Raw genomic sequence first — 22,502 nt, 5'->3', positions numbered from 1 at the left:
TTTTTTTTTTGTAGAAAAAAATGTGATACTGATTAGATCCTCATACACTAAGATAAAGATGAGATAGAACTATTCCCGAGAGTCTACATTGGCACTAGCAGCAGATGATGTGGAAGCAGCATTTAGAGGGGCATCAGCACACCATCATAAGTAGACTTGTTGGGGTTAAGCACCACCTATTTCCCCTGACATGAACCCAATTCCCTTCATTCTAGGAGCCAGACCCCATTGGGACTGACATTGATAGCTACCATAAATCCATTTACTTTTCTAACAGGATTTTTTGTTTGTTTGTTTCTTACACCTCCCCCATGTTAGTAAGCTACCATTTATAAACCCACAAAGAGGAAGGAGCAGGATTACATTCTGGATGTCCAGCTGAGTTACTGACTCTGCATAACTCTATCCATCCAGATCGGCAGCACAGAAACATGTGTGTGTAAGTCAAAAAGGCCTGAATAATTCCCTAACGAGGGCTTGCAATGTTAAAGAAATTGATGCACTCAGAGGGTTAACGTGTGCTATAACGACATACTGCAGATCCTAGCTCGGCTGATGAAAACGTTCATTGCTTCTATCTTTAAAAAGAAAAAAAAGTAATCGCAAAATAGACTTAACCCTTTGAGGATCCTATTAGCAGCAAGTTGCCACCTCAACAAAGAACATGTGTCATCTCATTCATCATGAGTAAATGGGTTCCAAGTTACTATAAGCACACCTTCTTTTCTGTCATTCGAACATTTTAGTGCCAGATAGATCAGATGAAACTGTTTCACACAAGTTTGGAGAATTTAAGAGTCTCAAAGGGTTAAGCGACGGCTGTGATTTTTGTAAAAGGGTTTTTTATTAAAAGGGCGAGTTAGGTGAGCGAACAGTCTCCGATGAACTTGGTGAATAGTCTTCTGATTCAGAGTTGAGTTCAGGGGGAGCTTGCTGTGCCTTATATCGGCTCCTCACATCCTGGTTGCGTCTTCGTCGGAAAACCTGCCTCTCCTTATCAAGAGCGGTGGTCTGGCAGGGGCATAAAATGAGAAAGAATAAAATTAGGGCAGGTGAAATTCAAAATGAATGCAAACCGTCCCCCTTCTGGAGTCATGTGAGAGATGGGGGAATACACAGGCCTTGTGAACCTGTCCGTTTTCATTCAGTCTGGTTGACAAAGCAGGTCATGCTGCTTCACAACTTATAAAAACACAGATCCTGGGGACTGAAGAAGCAGCCAGGGCATCATGGATAGATGCCATATGCTTAACTTTTGGGGGACATTAGTTCCATACAACCTGAGATTCAGATTTCAGCTCAGCTACATACAGATTAACCTTTGCCCCACGTAGTCTAGCCTGAGAGCTACTGACACACTCTAGCTGTGGGACTGTCGGTGTGATGAGACTTGAGGTAGGCTGGTGTAGCGTGTGTTCATCAACATTCTAGCTGATCAAGATGAAAGGTGATGAAACCATCAGACATGGCACCTGAGATATGAGCTCCTCCTCCAGCTCTTTTACTGCTTTACGTCAAGCTAAATGATCTGGCTTTTTTTTTTTCCTTTTCTATTTAGCTGTTGAGAAGGACAAGTGAAACTGATTAGGATTGGTTTAATAATAATGAGGCTAATTCTTGCTTGAAGTGGGACCACCCCCACTGATTCCTCCTATGAATTATATGATCCATTCTTTTTGGAAGGCCTCTGTCGAATTACATAGCTTTGAACATCCTGGCTCTCCCAGACATCCTCCTCCTACTTGAACTTACTACCAAGTTATAAGCTCATGTGTGTGTTAATTGGCTCCAGCCCTGGAAGTGGCTATGACATCAGAATTAGAACCTTATGACTTCACAAGAGATTTAACAGGTGTGGGAAGGGGAGACAGAGTCTCACAAAGAAAGCTTAAACAGATAGAGAAGAGCAAGTAAAAAGACCAAAGAAAAATATCAAATACACATAAAAGTTGAAAGTTTCCTCCCATGAAAGTCATTTTTAAAAAGGATGTAGCCTAGAGGTTATTCTGCTTTCAGGAGATTATTTTTCCTCTACTGGGATATATGCCACCATTTTTCCTCTTGAAAATTTACTGTTAACTTCTTCAAAGAACAGAGATAAATTTATAGCCAGACTGGTTCTGAGAACAAAGTGAGGACGGAAATCCCTCATACAACTGCAGAATAGCATTACTGCAATCTAAGATCTAAAATAGGGCAATCAAAGTCCCCAAATGAAGTAATAAAGAGAGAAAGGGAGACAGTGTGTAGAACGAGTACAGCAAATGGATTAGTTAGGCTGAACTGCTCCTTTTTTCCCTATCTAGGCTCTGTATAACATTGTTAGGAATCAATGAGGAAGATAAACTTTAATAAGTCATGTCTAGTTTCTAAATAACAGGGTCAGAGTATTAACACAGTGACGTTTACCTTTGATTCCTTTGCTACATTTGGCTCGACCCTTGTATGTATTTCTTGATCTTATGCCTGCTGACTTTATGATCATTTTTTTTGGTATCGTAAGGCCAAATTCCTAACTTTGATTTAAAACATGGTCAAAAGGAGCCCATGGCAAACTGAAAACCTACTGGTTGTGTATATACGAGAAATCGTTCCCAAGAAATAGAAGTCTATTTAGTCTGAATCGCATAACGATCATTCTGCAGTTAATCCCAAAGTCAGACACACTCTCCTCTTGGTAATTAAAATATTTCTACTTAAACCTTCTGGAGGAAGAAAGAAAAAAAGAAGCACTGCCATAAAAAAAGGATACTGATCTTTTGCTTTAAAACTGGATACAGAATGGAATTTAAAACATAAGTAGTTGGAAATACCAAATGGAAGAGCTAAAATAGACTAGGCAAACAGCAAGAAACAGGGGAAGCATTTGAGCTTTTAAAAATATCTGAAAGTACTTTTCTTAAAGTAACTGTCATGACCACTTTCCTGACATCACCATTATTTCCCTTGGATTTTCTAAACCCAAAAAATCGTTGAATCACTCTTCCCCTTATCTATTGAAGTAAATTCCCATCCCTCCCTTCTCTCATCCCCTCCCCGCCTCCACTGACTGCCAGGCTCTAGGGTCCTGTTAATTATTCGGCACTCCTCAACCTTAGAGCAAATAAGTTTGCTTTAGGCAATGGCCCTGATAGATTTAAAGTTGAATTTCTCCTAGGGTTATTCTTGTTTCTTCCTTAATGTTCTCTTAAACCCAAAAGGGAGTTTCTTTCCAGAGCTTTAAGAATTCTGCTTAACGATGGACATAGATAAACAGTCCCTTCACACAGAATTTTGTCCATCCATTCCATTTCCCCAAACTCCATCCTTTTAGATTTTCTGAGATTTACAATTCAGTTTCTAGGTTTCCTCCCTTCCTTTATTTTTAAGGTTTAAGGTTGTGTGATGATCCTGTGTGATGGAAAATAGAATCTGATTGTTGTCTTTTTGGTATCAGAGTTACTCAGCTGCAAAGTCCCTTAGAGGTTATCTGGTCTAATCTGTTCATTTTAGAGATAAGGAAGTGAGGCCCAAAGAGTAATTCAGTGGTGTCAAACTCAAATAGAAAGGATCCCAGGTGACTTTGAAAACCTCAAATTAACATTATCTATGTCGTATTATATTGTATCTATGTTGTATTTAAATATTTTATTCTGTTGAATATTTCCCACTTACATTTTAATCTGGTTCTGTGCATGGGAATTTTGCTAGTTTTTATATCTCTAGGTTAAGATACTAATCCAAGATTACACAACTAGCAGGCAACAGAACCAAGAGTCTGGCCTTCCTTAGATTACTAGTTCTGCCAACATCTCCCACATCTGTCCTCTTTGCATCCCTATACTGATACCACCCTAGCTGAAACCCCCATTTTCCCCTGACTTCCTCCTACTCTTCCAGTTTTCATACATTTTACCTCCAGATACTCTTAAATTGAGTGATCCTGGCCACCTTACTATTCTTTGAACTAGACACATCATCTCCTGACTGTTTTCATTGACTGCCCCCATGCAGGAACTCTCTCACTCCTCAACTCTGCCTCCTAGCTTCCCTGACTTTCTTCAAGTTTCAGCTAAAATCCCGCCTTCTGCAAGAAGTTTTTCACCTTAATCTTAATACCTTCCCTCTGATACTTTTCCATATTTATCTTGTTTGTACATAGTTGTTTGCTTGTTGTGTCCCCCATTAGATTGAACTCTTGAGAGCAGAGACTGCCCCTCCCACTAGTTTTTTGCCTTTTTTTGTATCCCTAGTTACATAGTATCTGTCACGTAGTAGGCCCTTCATAAATTCTAGTTGATTGATTAATCTTGTCAGGTCATTCTCCTGCTCAAAGTTAGTTAATGACTCACCATTATTTATAAGATAAAGTCCAAACTCTTTAAGTACTCAGCATCCTACACTATTAAGCCAAAACCTACTTTTTCCAATCTTATCTCGTAAATATGAAACTTTTACTCCAAACAGAATGTGATATTCATGGTCCTCAGAATATGCCTTGCTCATTACTCCCCTATAATCTTCGTGCCTTTTCCCTCATTTTTCTTGACTACCAAAATGAAGTCCAAACTCCTTGGCCTGACATTCAATTCTCTGTACACAACTCGGCTCTGATTCACCTTTACTGGTTTATCCCCCTCTGTCACAGGGGTTCTAAAACCTCTGTGTGAGTGTGTGTGTGTGTGTGTGCATGCGTGTGTATGCGTGCTCACACACCTGCATGTCATGATGCCATGGGTCTATTTAGCGATCTGGTGAAGTCTAAGGAACCTTTCTCAGAATAATGTTTTATAAAATAAAATATGTACGATTACAAATAAAGCCAATAATATGAAATGTGGTTATCAATATGTATATCTATATCTATTTATATATATGTGTGTGTGTATTTTTTTTTACAGAGCTCAGGTTAAGAACACCTGCTCTAGCCAAACCAGTTATCCTCTGTATATGCCTCCCATCCCTCTCTGTTTCTTGAGTCCCTTGTTTCCCCATGTCTATTACAGCTATCTGTTTCGCACACAGAATACTATGTGAGCTTCTTGAAGGCTGGGATTTTTGCCTGGTAGCCCCAGGGCTAGCATACAGATGGCAAGGATAGGGACTAGACTTCCCATATCATTGCTACAGTGAACTCTGAGATAAGGAAACTCCTTTAACTAATTTCATATTGGCGCCTTCTTTGCAGTCTTAGGGAGTCTCCTGGAGCACTTAATGGCCAGAGTCACTGAACAGACTGTACTTGTCAGAGGCAAGAACCGAACCCAGGTTTTTCTGGGTCTGAGGTCACCTCTCTATCAACTACACACAAAACCTCTCGGTATTACTTCTAGTTCTACTAAGTTTTTAACATATTTGTTGAACTGAATTTAAGACCTAGCTCAAATACTGACTCAACAATAAATTCTTCCCTGGACCCAAACTTATCTTTCCTTCTGATCTTATATCACATAAAGGTGGGTAAAGGAATAATCATTTATATAGGACCTACTACATGCAAAACCCTGGGCTAAGAATTTTACGAATATTATCACAAATGAAACTCACAACAATCTTGCCAAATTGGTGCTATGATTATCCCCATTTTATAGTTGAGGAAACTGAGGCAAAGAGAGGCTAAATGACTTGCCCAGGGTCATACAGCTAGTAAGAGTCTGAGGTTGGATTTGAACTCAGGCCTTCCAGACTCCAGGTTCAATGCTCTGTCCACTGCACCACCTAGCTGTCTGCAGACAAACATCTCATACAAAAATGTTGAGTTATTTCAGTTGTGCTCTATGACCCCATGTGGGTCCTGACGTGGCAAAAGATCCTGACGTGGTGTGCCATTTCCTTCTCCAGCTCATGTTACAGATGAGGAGGCAAAAGTTAAGTGACCTGCCCAGGGTCACACAGCTAATAGATGCCTGAGGCTGGATTTGAACTCAGGTTCTCCTGATTCCAGGGTCAGTGTTCTATCCACTGTACACCTAGCTGCCCCTACATGTCTAATTTTTAGTACATTAATCTATGTACAAGTCTTATCATACCTACATTAGGCTGTGATATCCTTAAGGGTAGAGACTATGTTCTAGATACCTTAGTGCCTCACTCATAATAGGTTATTCATGAATACTTGTTGAAATGTTGAGTCATGTCCCACTTATCATAAAGTAGTAGGTGCATAAGCACATAGAAGGTGCTTAATAACCATCTGAATAAACGAGAACCTGAGTTTCAGATGTCACATTTAGTCTTATGTTACTTTAAGTCTTGACATGACTACTGGACCAACACACTATAATAAATACTGAATTGGGCTATGTATTTCTGCTCACTTGATGGACCCAAGAAGTTGGTTACGCATTTAAGATTTCATCTATTTATACAATAAAATGGCTTTTAAAATATATGCTATACTTATTTTCTTTTACAGTTGAATATCTTTTCACAGGTATTTCAGAACACAGAAAATAGGAGGAAATGAAGAAAATAGCAGTACATGCCCTGGCAGAATGAATCCCTAAAAGTACTGTAATGCCAAATATTTAACTGAACTTACTGGAAGGCATTTTCACAGAAATCCATTAAGCTATAACCACACTGGGCATCTGCACTGCAGCCAATAATAGAGGCAACATCATTTAAATTCTGGGTCACCCAGCAAAAAATACCTAAGGCACACACAGACATCTCTCTCTCTCTCTCTCTCTCTCTCTCTCTCTCTCTCTCTCTCTCTTTCTCTCTCCCCTCCCTCTCTCCCCCTTCCCCATTTTTCTGACTTGGGCAATACAGAACTGGAGTAGACACACTTTCTCCATTTGTAGGCCCCTGCAGAAGTTTGGTATAAAAACTCAATATTTAATTAATATTTATATATAGCTTAATAAAATCACATTCTTTCCAGTTTCTAACTGGAACTGAGGAATCGATTAGATTAGCTCTAGCCTTTGATAAGCAGTTGGATGGATAGCCCATATATATGTTGAATGGACAATGCAGAATCAGTTAGGAAGAAGGGGAGTGGGCAGAGATTGCATTTGGGAAAAGACACAGTGTTTTGATCATCTCAAAGAATCATAGAGCGGGAAGACCCCTTACAGGTCATCTAATTCTCTCATTTTACATATGAAAATCAGACTCAAATGTTTAGTGACTTGGCTAAGGGCCATACAATTAGAAGGCAATTGAAGCAGGATTCAAACTCAGGTCATCTGATCCCTAATCACACTCCTTATTTGATCTGCTATGTTAAACAGTACATATACTATATGCCAAGTTATATAGTAAATATACTATATGCTATGTTATATAGTATACTATATACTTATGTCTATATACTATTCTACATACTTATGTGACAATAAATCACAGCTTGTCTCTGAAACAAAATTACATTTTTTTTTAAACAGCAACATTCTTCTGGTGGCTATGTGGTAGTAAGTCATGGATTATCATAATCTTTGAGAGATCAAAACTGAGGTTCACTCAAATGGCAATGTAGAGCTACATAGTGGGCATGAATACTATAGCATATTATAAATGATGAATTGCACATACAAAGCATCCCAAAGGACCATGATATAGGAGATTTATGACCACAGAAGGAGGTAGGATGGTTATGTATAAATATCAAGATTGAGAGCTAATTGATGGACAGCCTGCTGCATTATTTACCACAGGACATCAAGAGATTCAAAAGGCACCCAGTGTACTAGATGGATGCCTGTAGAGAATTTATGGGAGTACATGGACAAGAGTCAGACAGGATGAGAAAGCAAGCATGGATCTCAGAAAACCATCTTATCTCTGTGATTCTCTCAGAACTTAGCATAGCACATCAGGCTTTAAGGATCTGTGATTCTGTTAGATTGTAGAAGCAAATCATAGGTGTGACCCATGTCAATGATATCATGAATCCATTGAAGTATTACTTGGTTGAAAGGTTTATTGGTGCATAAGAACCAAATGAATGGGTTGTGCAATAGATTTATCATACATTTCTTTAGAAAGTTATGGCATCATTAATAATTCACAAGAGGACCTGAAATCTTCTTAAGGAATTTTTTTTATAAGGCTTCTGAAAATATAACTCTTGAGCTTGTGTGATCACATTTCAGTACTAATTCTCAACTAAGAGAAGGTAAACATGAGACACTCTTGGGAATCAGAGTTTACAACTGGTACCTAAATGAAACTTTAATTTTGCTATTTTAAAATAAGTCTGTAATAGCATTAGCTATATGATGTCCTAGGATAGAGCCATAATAACAGGTCAATAAAACCCATTAAGGAGAATGTTGTTGTTCAGTCATTTCAGTCATGTCTGACTCTTTGTGACTCCATTTGGGGTTTTCTTGGCAAAGATCCTGGAGCGGTTTGCCATTTCCTTCTCTTGCTCATTTTACAGAAGAGGAACTGAGGCAAACAGGGTTAAGTGACTTGTCCAGGGTCGCACAGCTAAGAAATGTCTGAGGACAGATTTGAACTCAGGAAGATGAGTCTGGCATCCACTTTGCTACTTAGCTGCCCATTAGCCAGAATAGATATTTGATTTAAAAAAATTATGGGGAATAACTTACTTAGATATGGCTGTCTTGCACAGAAAAAAAAAACATCATAGAAAACTATTCCAACATAAGAAATGAGTAAGTGGCTGTCTGGGGGAAAATAAAGCTAATATGAAAACTGAAGAATAACAACATAAAGCCAGTTATTTTAGCATCTTGGTGGATTCACCAACACTAGTGGATTTCTTAGAGAAACAAAGATGTACTTTGAAAATAATTCAAAAGGCAGTTTTTCATGACACTGATTATATCACCAGGAGATTAGCATAATAATAAATTACTGTAATGTAATTGGCTGAGGATCTATATTGTTACATTGAAATTTGTATCAGATTCATAGGTTATTAAAAAATGTCTTGCATTTTATGACACGTAACATTTTGAAGACCACAATTGTGTATAAAGGAGGTAGATTTTGAAGTGGAAGGAATCTTAGAAACTATCTGGTCCCATTCCTTCATTTTACAGATGAAGGAACTAAGGTACAGACAAGGTAATTGGTTTGCCAAGGCCACATGCTATATACAACCTCATACATTCTCATCATAACCTTGTGTTGGAGGTAGGGCAAGTTCTATGTTATTATTTTAATATTACAGGTAAGAAAATTGAGATCCAGAGATGTTAAGCGACTTTCTCCAGGTTATATGGCTAGTTAATACTAAAATGAGGCTTAACTCTTAGATTTCCTTTTCTCCCTCATTGCTCTATTGACTATACTGTTCTCTATTTGTTGAAATCTTCTCCATCCTTCCAGACCCCTCTCACATATTCTTCCCTCTTCTCCCCTTCCTCAAAACAGCTGTTACTGATTTCTCCTTCATGTGACCTTATAGCACTAGTAGCTTCTCTTAAAATTTGGATGGGGAGAGAACTTAGTGGGAATAATGAATCCATGAAGCAGTGGAGTTATCGGAATTTGCACTGTATTTTTCAATTGGGTTGGAACCAATGACCATATTTTACATAATTATAACTTCAAATAGCAGTAATTCAAATACATGCAACCACTTCATGGGATGCCTTATTTTTACTAATTGGGACCTAGCGTAATTCGATTTCCTTATTTCTAATTTGTATTATAGCTACTTGTGTTTCTCATCTCCACTCCACTGCCCTCTAGAAGCTTGTAAACTTCTTGAGGTCAGAAAACCATCTTATCTCTGTGATTCTCTCAGAACTTAGCATAGCACATCAGGCTTTAAGGATCTGTGATTCTGTTGGATTTTAGAAGCAAATCATAACCCCTGGGGCCTTAGTACACTGGCTATGTATGGTGTGATAGAAGTTGGTAGAAAAATCCATCACCCTACAGCCAATAAATTTAGCCAATTTGGTCCCTGGATAACAACAGGTAGTGTGTTCTTGGGTTCCACCTTGAACTCCTTCTGAATGGGTAGATATTGCTGGAGCTTACACTCCTGTGGTATAGCTTTAGAGAATCCAGGGATAGCTCTATACCATGATGAGACACTGGAGGACTTTATTGGACATGTACCAGTAAGTGTTTGCTTAATGAATGGGCTACTGACAACTACAGAGTTACTTACTACATGGTAATCAACATTTAACTTTTTGGTGTTTATAGGCCTTGGGTATTCTACATGAACTATTCTGGAATCTTTCAGTATTTGCTTTTAGCATCGTATTTGGATATCTTATTCACAGACATAATACATCTATATGTACTGTATACCTAGTATAGAGGGAGAAAGAGGCAGGCATGCAGTACACATAGGGTGGACCTTGGAGTATGAGTTTAAAAATCTTACTTCTGATGTGTACTAGCTATGTGACCCTGGGCAAGCCACTTAATGTCTCATTGCCACTAGGCAATTCTCTAAGAGTCTAATTTATAGAAGAATTGGCTCTCTCTAGGTCTAATTTCCTACTTCTGTCCAAGTGAGGAAAGCATTTGGGCATGAGTAAAACACAAGATAGGATATATTTTTAGCTATGTGATTTTTTGTGATCTTACTTAGCAAACATTTCTCTAATACCTGCCATTTTAAATTTGATTCCTTCAGAAGTACTGGACTGAGTCAGGAAAAGATTATTGTACTTTACTCTGCCACTAATGGGCTTTGTGGTCTTGGCAAGTCACTTAATCCTTTCTGGGCCTCAATTTACTCCTTTATAAAATGAGAGGCATGGACCAAAAGATCTCTAAGGTCTCTTTCTGCTGCAAAATTATAATAATTATTGACATCATCATATATCTACTATGCACCTTGCTAATCTTTTTTCTTAGCAAAAATTGTAATTCTCAGCCTTCAGGCCACAAGCATTTCTGTTCTGGGATGCATGCAAGATTTGCAATGGTAAGAGTCTCCTTTTAGTTATGAGGCAATGTTTTCTGTCATGTCAGTAATTATTGGATTTAAGTAACTGCATTTTTCAGAAGCAAATAGTGAGTTTTTTCCTTTTTTTTTGCTTCTTCTTAATTTATCGCTAGCCATCAAAAATCTTCATTTCATTAATAAAAGAACATTATTGTGCATTTTGCTTTTTAGCCCATCCATTATTCATACTACCTAGGAGACTGAGCTATAGATGCAGATGTTCATGCATTAATCTAAGAAACCCTTTCCTTTGCTCCCAGTCTCTCTCTCACTCTGTAGGGACATGGCTGCAATTTGCGTGCCATTTTGGAAATGCTTCCCTTGCTGGCAGAATTAAATCGACAGATCTATCCAAATTTCTGCCCTCTTCATTTTCTACTTGGTTTATTATATTTACTTAATTTTTTATATATACTTAAAATTTTATATATACATATACATATATATATATATATATATATGGAGAGAGAGAGAGAGAGACTAAGAGAAAGAAAGAGAGAGAAAGAGAGAGAGAGAGAGAGACGGAGACTTCAGGTCATATGGATAGTTAATATTAAAGTTAAGACTTAACTCTTAGATTTCCTTCTCTCCCTCATTGCTATATTGACTATACTACTCTCTATCTATCTGTTGAAATCTCCTCCATCTTTCAAGACTCCTCTTATATATCTGCTCCATGGATCTTTCCTTGATTCTTCCTTCTTTTCCCCTTCCACAAAATAACTGTTATTGATTTCTCTTTCATGTGACCTTATAGAACTTTTAGCTTCTCTTAAAATTTGGATGGGGAGGGAACTTAGTGGGAATAATGAATATACATATATATATGTGTATGTATGTATACATACACATATACATATATGTGTATATATGTGTCTGTATATTTATTAAAGAGAACATCCAAATTCTAGCCTCTCCATCTTCCCCCACCCCCTCACCCTTTGGGATCTTGCCAAGGATGACAATGTATATCCATGTAAATGATATAGAATTTTCCAATAGTAAAAATGGTCATTAATGCAGTAAGCAGGGAGGTTCTACAGAATGAAATTGAGAAACCTTCTAACCTGGTTTCTAGATACAAAATTATTAGTTAATTGACTCTTTTGATAGTTTCAGGAGTGGTGATACTATATAAGAAGTTATTTTGGGGTTATAGCTTTATCCTACTTCTCAATGTTTTCAAAACTGTCTTTTAGCCACAGTCCTCCTTCTCCCAGAGTCTCAAATGAGCTAAAACATGTGATTATTTTGTGACATACAGAAGTTAGATGATGAAAATGACAGTTACTGATCTTCATTAGTGATATCTGGAGGGTTCTGAGCCCATCTTCAGAAGAAAAAGGTCACATAGCGGTTTCATCACAAAGCATCAGGTGTTCTAGAAGTATATTAAAAACTAAATCGGAATTTTCATTTTGTTCCTACCTTATTATTCATAACAAAAATAAAAAAGAACCATGTGTACCTTGCTTTAAAAAAAAAACCTCATGAATTCGAACTTAAAGGCTTTAACTCATATTACAACAGGATTATTTTATAAAAGTAGGCAAACCAAAGGTTCTTTGGCATAGTGATTTCTAAAAGTTGACAACTTATCAACGTTTGATTTACTTATAAGTGCTCAGGAATGCATTTACTGCTAAAGGAGGTATAAACTACAAAAGAAACTCGGGCTTCAGAGCCAGAGGACAGGGGCTGGAATTCTAGATAAGTTTCTTTACTCACTGTGACCACAAGCAAGTCAGTTCACTTCTCTGGGCCCTTTTCTACTCTGTAAAATGTGGGTGTTAGGACTGGATGACCTCAGAAGGCACTTCCAGCTCTTAATAATAAGAGTAATAATAATACCTATAGTATTTACATAGTACTCTAAGATTCGTGACCCTGGGCAAGTCACTTAACCCTGTTTGCCTCAGTTTTTTCATTTGTAAAATGAGCTAGAGAAGGAAAAGGCAAACCACTCCAGTATCTCTGCCAAGAAAAGTCAGACACCACTGAAACAAGACTGAACAACAAAAGATTTGTAAAACACTTCACTAGGTGGCTCTGTGGTGCTCAGAGCACTGGGTCTGGAGTTGGAAAGACCCAAGTTCAATTCTCCCCTCAGACACTTAACTGTGTGTGACCCTAAGCAAGTCATTTAACCTCCGTTAGCCTCAGTTTCCTCCTCTGGAAAATGGGGATAACAATAGCACTATCTCACAGGATTGTTGTGAGGATCAAATGAGATAATAATTGTAAAGTGCTTAGCATAGTGCCTGGCACACAGTGGGCACTATATGATGTTAGCTGCTATTATTATTATTATTGTTATTGTTATTATCATCATCATCATCATCATCTCATTTGATACTCACAACTCAAAAAGGTAGATACTATTATTGTCTCTAACCTACAGATGATGACACCAGAGCTGAGAAAGGTTCTGCAGCTTTCCCAGAGTTACACAGTCAGTAAATGACAGGATTTATACTCAGGTTTTCTTGACTCTCTGCCCAACATTGCACAGCATAGAAGGTGAGATAACTTCTTTCTGTACAGATGGCCTCAGGAGAGTTTTAGCACAGCATTTCAGAAGCGGGCCTTTTGAACAACAGTATATTTGCAAGTATGTTTACAGGATTTAGTTTAGTTATTTGAAGTGAGATTTTGATACCATAAATTCTTAGTGAAACTAAAAAGGAAAATACATTACAAATCACCTGAGGATGTGATGCTTTAGTTTCAATTATCAATGCCATGATTTCAGGAGAAATGGCTTTTATAATACCATTCTTATAGATGATATGGATTAGATTACTTTAATTCCAAATTTTTAAAACTTAGTGATTTCACTTATAAAATTTTAGTGCACACCAAATTTCTCTGTTGAGAACTGCTGGACTGTGTAACTAATCTACCTTACTCCCCAGAGTAAATTCAACAATTATAACTGAGTTTTATATATGGGGCTTTTAAAGAAAAGCCTTACTAAGTGCCTTGCTAAGTTTGTTAAAGTGTTTTACCTGTATTATCTCCTTTGTGCTGCACAATAATTCTATGCAGTAGATATTCCAAGCACTGATTTTCACTCCATGTTACAGTTAAGGAAACTGAGCCTTAGAGAAGCTAACTGACTTGCTCACATAGTTCCTAAGTGTGTAAGGTGGGGTTTGAATATAGGTCTTCCTGGTTCCAATTCCACTGCTCTATCCACTATAACACTCTGCCTTTAAATAAACATTCATTAAGCTCCTATTCTTTCAAAGACCCCTGAGCTAGCCTTGGGGGTCAGTATGAAATGAAACATTGTCCTTACCCTCATGGAGCTTATATTTAATACGATATGGCACAAATTATAAATGCATAAAAGAAGTACCATGTGGTACCTATGTAAGGTCTAAGAAAGGAAAAATAATTTCTAATTCAGGGAGGAGGAATCAGGGAAGGTATCATGGAGGAGCTGGCATGGAAGCTGTATCTTGAAGGAAAGGTAAGATTACAGTAGTATAGGTCTGTGGGAGCTGGGGTTGGGATATGCTTTCCACATTTACAATGATATTTACAAAATTTCTGGGATCCACAAGAACAGAATGGCTATGAAGGGTAGGGATTAGTCTTCGTTAGGAGTTGAATGAAATAACGCTGAAAGGAAGGGCTTGAATGACAGGGACTTTATTTGGTAGGCAAGAAAGGGTCCAATGAAAGAATATGAATGTAGGAATGATGTTATCAAATCTTTGGACGATGAAGTACTTTCTCAATACTACGGCTATACTAGAAGGGGAGGAACTAGAGCTGGGGAGACAATTTAGGGGCTCTCAAAGTAATCCTGGTGAATTGCAATGAATGCCTGGGCTACAATGGTGATGACAAGGAATGTGAGAGCTTAAGTAGATAAAATCAATAGGATTGGCAACTGATTGGAACTAGAAGGTAAGGGAGGAAAGAGAGCATTGAAGGGCCAAGTGCTAGAATTGAGTAAATAGTGGTTCTTTTGACATAAATAGGGAAGTCAGAATGAAGATTTGTTGTTTGTTTTTGAGAAATATGAGTTTGGTTCTGGACATGATGAGTTAGAACTAGTGACAGAATATCTAGGTGGGAAAATCTGATAGTGAGTTGGCAATGCGGACCTGAAGCGTAGAGAAGGAGGTTGGGGCTAATGATGGGGATTTGGGAGATATCCATCCCAGAGATGGAAGGGGGATAAGATTGCAAAGGAAAGAGTTTAGATTAAAAAGTACAGAATTTTGGGGATCACCAACATTAAGAGGTAAGGAACAGGAAGGAGAGTCAATGAAGAAGACAAGGAAGAAGTGATTAAAGAGAGTACAAAGAAGGGGGCAGTCAACCATGCCAAGAGATACAGTAAAGTTAAGGACGGTAAGGAGTGGGAAAAGGTCATTGGATTTTATATTAAAGAGGTCATTGGTGACCTTTGAGAGAGCAATTTCATTAGAGTAACAGAGGCAGAAATCATATCACAAAGTCTTTAAGACTGAATGAGTGGTGAGAGAAGTATAATTACTGGGTATAAACTTAAAAAAAATGTATTAGTGAAAAGGAGGATGAAAATGTCGTTCCCCTGTCTGACGATAATCATCTTGCCATATGCCTTACCCCTCCTAAACCTATTCTTTGTCCTCATCTAGACCTCCAATCCCTCTACCCCTTAGTATTACTTCTTTACTTTCTTCCCTCTCCAATCTCAGCCCAATAAATAGCCATTTCAACTCTATACTGTCCTCTGCTCTCAAATCCCTTAATCCCTTGTTCTTTCACCACTTATCTCTCGCCAAACTTTAGTTCTGTATTGCTTCCACCATCCTCCTCTGCTCTCACTCACTAGTTGCTGAATGCAAGTGGAGTTAAGTCTCACATTCACACTGAATAGGCACATTATAGATTGATGTGATCTAGCCCTATCTGGGTCCTCACTAACCGATTCCCTATCTTGATCTCCCCAGAAGCTCTTGCAAACATTTTTTCCCCTCTTCACAAGTCCCCTAACCTCAACCCACCTTTCAGCTAAGGACTTTGCCCTTACTTTGCTGAAAAAAAAAATTGAGGCTCCGTTTTCTCCCATTTTCTTCATCTCAAAACCCCTTAACACCATCTCTTACCCTCTCTTCCTTTCCCCTAGGCTTTGATAAAGAGGCAGCCATGTTCCTTGCTGAGGCCAACCTCTCTATACTTGATTGTATTTATCTTTTCTTGTCTTCTCCAATTAATTGCATCCCTGATCACTGCTCTTCTCTCTTTCAAAGCTTCTCTATCTACTGGTTTCTTCCTTACTGCCTTCAAATACACCTAAGTCTTTCCCATTCTTAAAAAAACCTTTATTAAATCATACCATCTCCTCAGGCTATTATCCTATACCATTCCCCTCTTTCTGAGCTAAACTTCTTGGAAAAAATTGTACTTATTGCTTCCATTTCCTCTCCTCTCATTTCTCAACCTTTTGCTATATGGCTTCTGACCTCATCACTCCATTGAAATTGCTCTAAAGTTATCAGTCTGGTCTTCATTACCAGATCTGATGGTTTTTTCCTAGCCATCATTCTAGATCTACCTAATGCATTTGACGCTATTCTCTGAGTTTTCATAACACTGTTCTTTCCTATTTTGCCTTCTACTTCTCTGACCACTTCTTCATAGTCTCTTTTATTGACTCATCATCCATGTCATGTCTCCTAAGTGTGGATATTCCCCAAAGTTCTGCCCTTAGCCCTCTTTTCTTGGTAACCTTTTCTACACACTCCATCTTGATAACTTCATCAACAGTCATGGGTGTAACTATTATCTCTATACAGATAATTCCCAGATCTATATATCTAGATTGAGTTTTTCCTCTGACTTTCAGCTTCACAGGAACAACTGTATATTAAACATTTCAACTTGAATGTCCCAGATATCTCAAACTCAATGTGTCCAAAACTCAACTCATTAATATCCCCCTCCCCAAACCCTCTCCTATTCTAAACTTCTTTCTTTCTGCTGAACGTATCACCATCTTTCTGGCCTCTTGGGTTTGGAACCTTGGTATTTTCCTGGATTCCTTACTCTTCTGAACCTCATATATACAATCATTTGTCAAATCTGGCTGTTTTTATCTTTACAACATTCCACCATTTTGTTCTCTCCATTCACACAGTTACCACTTTAGTTCAGGTGGTTATCACCTCTCACTTGGATTATTGAAATAGCCTTCTAATTGATTTCGTTGACTTAAATTCCTCCTTACTCCTGTCCACACTACACACTTTTGCCAATTTTCCTTAAGTATAGATCTGATCCTGTTACTTCCTTATTCAAGTCCAGGGGCTTTCTATTCCCTCTAGGATAAACAAATAAACAACCTCCCCCCCCTTATATTTAAAGCCTTCCATGCACCAACCTAACTTTTGCTCTAACCACCCCCCCCACCCCTGCCATGCCAGTGGCCATTTCATATGCCTAGATTTCAACCCCCCTTTACCTCTAGTTCATAGAGTCTCTTTCTTCCTTTAAGATGTAGCTCAAAGGATCATTTTTACATAAAGCCTCTCTTCCGATGTCCTCAACTGCTAATGCCTTCCCAAACACTTTGTATTTAATTTCTTTGTATATATTTATTCACTTCATATTTATGCTGTTGATACTTATCTATCTATTTAGATATATCAGAATTAGAAATGTAAACTCCTTATAAGCAGGAACTGTTTCATTCTTTGAACTTGTATCCCTAGCACCTTTTGGAATGCTTTGTACATAGCAGGTGCTTTAATAAATACTTGTTGATTGTTTGTGGAGTACTTTAAAGGAACAGAAGAACCGAGGGAAGGTTTCTTCATTATAATGACGCATGTTTGCTGACAGATGAGAGAAGGACTCTTGAGAGAAGGAAGTACTAATGGAGCTAGTTAGTGGAGGAGGTGTTAGGGGATACAATTTAGCTTTGGCAAAAAGTAAGAACACCTCTTCCATTGAGGTAGGAGGGAAGGAGGGGCAGATGGGTAAAAGCATTTGATTTTTAATCAGTGGAGCTGGGGAAGCTTACACAGAAAGTTCTTGATCTCAGTAAAGGAGGACATGAGGTCACTTGATATGAATGTCTAAGGAAGAGGTGGGGTGGGAGGCTTGGAACTATGGGTGTGAGGAATGAGATAGGGCAGCCACATGTATAGCTGATAGAATACTGGGCTTGGAGTCAAGAAGACCTGAGTTTGAATCCTGCCTGTCACTTAGTAGCTGTGTTACCCTGTGTACAAGTTGTTCAACCATTTTCAGTCTCAGTTTCCTCTTTGTAAAATAAAAATAATAACAATGCCTTAGTTCATAGGGTTGTAAAGTTCAAATGAGATAATCTATGTAAAATGCTTTGGAAATCTTAAATCATTGTATAAATGCTGGCAATTATCTACATTATTAAACATTTATTAGAATTTAGTATACATCTACACAAATACATTTATAATTTTAAATACATTTTTTAAGGCAACTGGGGTTAAGTGACTTGCCCAGGGTCACACAGCTAGTAAGTGCCAAGTGTTTGGTTTGAGGTCACATTTGAACTCAGGTCCTCCTGACTTCAGGGCCAGTGCTCTATCCAGTGCACCACCTAGCTGCCCCTTTAAATACATTTTAAGTATTTAATAAGAGTAGTAGTAATAAATGGGGTTGCTGAGCAGCAACAGGGGTCTAGCTGAGGCGCTATAGCATCAATTTAGAAAGGATGAAATCAGCCTCATGTGACTTTCTCTAGCAAGACTCAGTAGCTTTAAGTGGGCATGGACTAGTAATAAGATGGTAGGGACCAGTAATAGGATGGTAGATTAAAGATGAGTAGATTAAGAATGGCAGAAAGACAACGAGGCAAGCAATTCTAGACTGGCTGTCCACTTTATCACTGAAATAGTTGAGAGTGAGATTAAAAATTAATAGGGAAAATCAGAGCGGGGAAGATAGACTGGGATAACAGGAAGGAACCATGTGACCAGTGGTTTACTATGATGCAGAAGAACAGGGAATATGAGTGAAGGAGTGGTAGAGGTAGAAGTAGTAGTTTTGGTCAGAGAACCAAATCACAAAGCTCAGAATTCTGGGGCACTGTAGTATGCAGGGATACTAACGATTGATGGTAAGGTCTCGGGTATAAACATGCTGGTGTGTGGCTAAGGTGGGTTGGAGATAATGGCTGTTAGAATCAAAGAGGGTGAGTGGTTATGAGAATAAGCATAGTAAGAATGGTCACCAACATAAGTTTGACATTCTGTAGGATGATAGGGAATGAGACAGAGAGGGGATAGGGTAGAAAGAAAATATTATCTGTGTGCTCAAGTCATTGAAGAAGGGGAGATATTAACCTAGAGGCTGGCAAAGGATAGCAGCAAAGAAGGGGAGAGAGGGTGCATTAATTACATGAATTTTAAAAGAGGAAAGCCTATTTGGGGGAAAATGGTGTGAATATGCCTTTAGGGAATGAGAAAGTATGTCAACCCTTTCTCCTGCCCGTAAGTCTTGTAAAATAGAACAAGGAGTAACCTGCCCTGGAGAGTTGCAAGGGATGTAGTACCCCCAGGGGAAATCTAGGTTTCACTTAAAAGAAGGCGACAAAAAGTTCTCTAATGAAATGACAGTATTGTAATTTCTATGGACATGTTCTCTGGCATTACTACTATCATTTCATAATGATAACATGATGAGCTTTTCCCTACAAGAACATTTATGATAGAGGCTCTGTTGTGTCAGTAGACAAGCTATTTCTGTGGATGTTAAAAAATGTAAAAAATAAATAAACCAAAAAAAAAATCTTACATTTTCCTTTTAAATCTGAGAGAAGAAAGCAAAGTTTGATCCACAGCTGCAAATCACAGAAGATTCTAGGCAATTTTGAATCAATAATAGATGATCAGGAATCTCAGAAAAAAACACAGTATTTTCACATATATAGTACTTACGCCCAAAAGATTAAGATCTGGATTCCCATGGCAACTGATTGACCCTAGCAACACACAATTCAAAGAAAAGACATCTTCAAATTACTGGGATCCCTATAAAGAAGGGCTCTCAGAAAATTGTGAGTAACCTGTTTGATTTGTTAAAATGCAATGCAGATGTCTCACTATTCCAGCATTTCTTTTATTGAACATTCAAGGCCCTGCAAGTTGCAATTAAATAGTGCTTCTGACCCCTCTAGGCATCTCAGTCCAATAACTTGCTCTTCAGTGTCAAGGCACAGCTGCAAAACTAAACATTTCTCCCTGTCTTGAGACTTTGTCTAGAGCCATAATTTGGCTTTGAAAGTTAATGCTTCCTTAGAAAGCAGCGGCCCCCACCACTCTCTTCCGACTCTCCATTTTCCAGGGAGCCAAGATTAAAGCCCCAAACTTCCTGTTACAGATTAAGTCCCAGGGGAGGGAGATTGGGAAGTGCCCGTGCTCATGCAGAGGCATCTGTCTTTCCAGCACTGCCCTGACATTCAGCAGGGAGCTCCTTTCCTAAAGAGCTAAAGAAGTCCAAAGCAAATAGTTCATTGCAACTTTGCGACTCGGGATTGGATGTCCAATAGCTGGCAACGGAGCTGGCCGTAGACCTGTTCTTTCGTAAAGCTGCAAAGTCACGCTGCTTTACGAGAACCATTCTTTAAAAGTTGCACGGGGTAAGATGCGTTTTTTTTCCTTGACCCCATCCATACCTTTTAACAACAGAGCATGACAACATTTAATAGCCTCACAAAAAAGACACACTATTGCTCTAGCCCAGCCTCATCAATTGTATTTTACTATAATCCACTAATATAAGACACATTTTACTGGGGATATGTTTGGGAATTGAGTTAACATCAATGTTTTGATCTTATTTAGTGGTTCTGTCTGTGTCTTATTTTTGTATTTGCTTTATTTAATTGGGTTGCTGGATTCTAGTATTTTTGCTGTTTTGCATGCTGAAGACACTGTGCATTATAATACCACTCCATTACCAGGCTACACCACCTGCCACGGTGTCAACTTTACTTGAGATATATAAATGTGTGTGACTACTTCTCTCTCTCTCTCTCTGGAGAGAGGAATATTTTCAGAAAGGGGAAAATGTAACAGAACGGAAATGTTTTCTCTTCTAGTGGTTCCACAGCCCTGGAACATGGTGGCAATTTCAACATTAAAAGTCCAGAGATGGAACAAGAAGCTCATTACAGGGGTGATGTCTAGCCTATGAGCAGGGGAAGAAAGGTCTCTGGGGTTAATTTGAGAAGTTATACTGCAACTAAGCCTCACCCAGCTCCCAATATGAAACAATGCCAGGTGCTCCATTAAGGAGCAGGATTAGACAGAAAAAGAGGGAAATGGTTCTCCCCTGCATCTACCAACAAGTAAATGAGGGGAGAATTCAAATTCTGGGCGTACAGAGGAGATGATTGCACACCATGTACAGTGATGTGAGCTGCTTATCAAAGAGTAGAAATGAACTCCTTGGTGTTTTGCTTATAGAAGTCTACAACAGCCACGAGCACTTGTAAACATAACAATCACTGAGTGAAAATGTTCCTACTGTAATGATTGTTTATGTTAGAAAGTTGGCTACCATGGTGGTTAGACAAATGCTCCCACTTCCATTGAGATAAAAGGCAAGCATTTGCAATCAGTTCCCATCCAGCGTTAGATCTGTGGCTAAACAACCTTATAAAACTTCCTAATTAAGCGTATTTGCCTATGAGTTTTTAGCATCATTTTCCAAATTTAGCTTTACACACTGGGTGCGCTGTTTAGAACAGCATTAACTATAAACATTGTTGTTACTGCCCCCAGCTGGAACACCGAGCAGTTTATGTATGGTGGAAAAAAGAGATTATCACCCATCTGCTCTAGCCCATTATTCAAGGATGTGTCATTTTGTCAGCTGATGGAAATCATTACGAGCATTTTAGTCAAATGGCCTCTTCTATATTATACTATTTATTTATTTCCTGGGTGACTTCCTCCTGCCCTTTATCTCCCCCCTTGCAATCCCAAATTGAGGTGATGCTAAAGATCTATTAGAAACAACATTCCATACTTGGTAATTAATACTGACTTTCAGATGTTAGAAGCTTATACTCTCTCTGGAACTAGGAAGATTTCTATTTACACATTTGGTCATAAAAATATATACCAACTCTTTCTCTCTCTCTCTCAACAGTGGTTGTATACTCCTCTTTTAAATGAACTGTCTATTTCTCTCCTATGTGTTGTTAACGCATTTGAGGGAAATGAGGTGTAGTTAAACACAGATATGTTTTTTTCCCCAGTATCAAATTAAAAGGAATAGGGATGGAGCATAGTGAACTCACAACCAAATTCACCAGAAAACAAAAATGGTTTAAAGCAACACTCTCCTCACATCTATTTAAGCTACTTCACTCCGCTGACTAAAGACTGTGTTGACATATGGGCACATTAGCCCATGAGAGGCAAATAACACTTCATTGTAAAACCAATGGAAAAAAGATTATTGTGTCTCTTTTGCTTTAAATTATGAAGTAGGCATGACTGGAGTGTTTTTCAGATTGTCTGTCCAAAGAGCCTTTTATTGTTCTTTGAAGCACCCTGGTTAAACTGTCTCTATAATTTTGTAGGGAAAGTTGGTGGTAATCACTTGGAGGTAATAATGATAGCAGGGGCTGCTATTT

General features: G+C 38.4%; 1 protein-coding gene across 1 annotated transcript in view; it reads right to left on the bottom strand.

The window, feature by feature from the left end:
- Window positions 1-882: 882 nt before the first annotated feature.
- DCLK1 (doublecortin like kinase 1) overlaps window positions 883-22,502 on the bottom strand; it is a 397,676-nt gene continuing 376,056 nt past the window's right edge. The window contains exon 18 of the mRNA XM_027835226.1: window positions 883-1,011. Coding sequence (XP_027691027.1) covers window positions 954-1,011 — 58 coding nt within the window. The 3' untranslated portion in view covers window positions 883-953. The remainder of the gene's footprint in view (window positions 1,012-22,502) is intronic.

Source organism: Vombatus ursinus, unplaced genomic scaffold (genome assembly GCF_900497805.2).
Source record: "Vombatus ursinus unplaced genomic scaffold, bare-nosed wombat genome assembly UNPS02014813.1, whole genome shotgun sequence".
NCBI lineage: Eukaryota > Metazoa > Chordata > Mammalia > Diprotodontia > Vombatidae > Vombatus > Vombatus ursinus.
The sequence above is the reverse complement of the archived record's forward strand: the minus strand, read 5'-3'. Positions and strand labels throughout refer to the sequence as shown.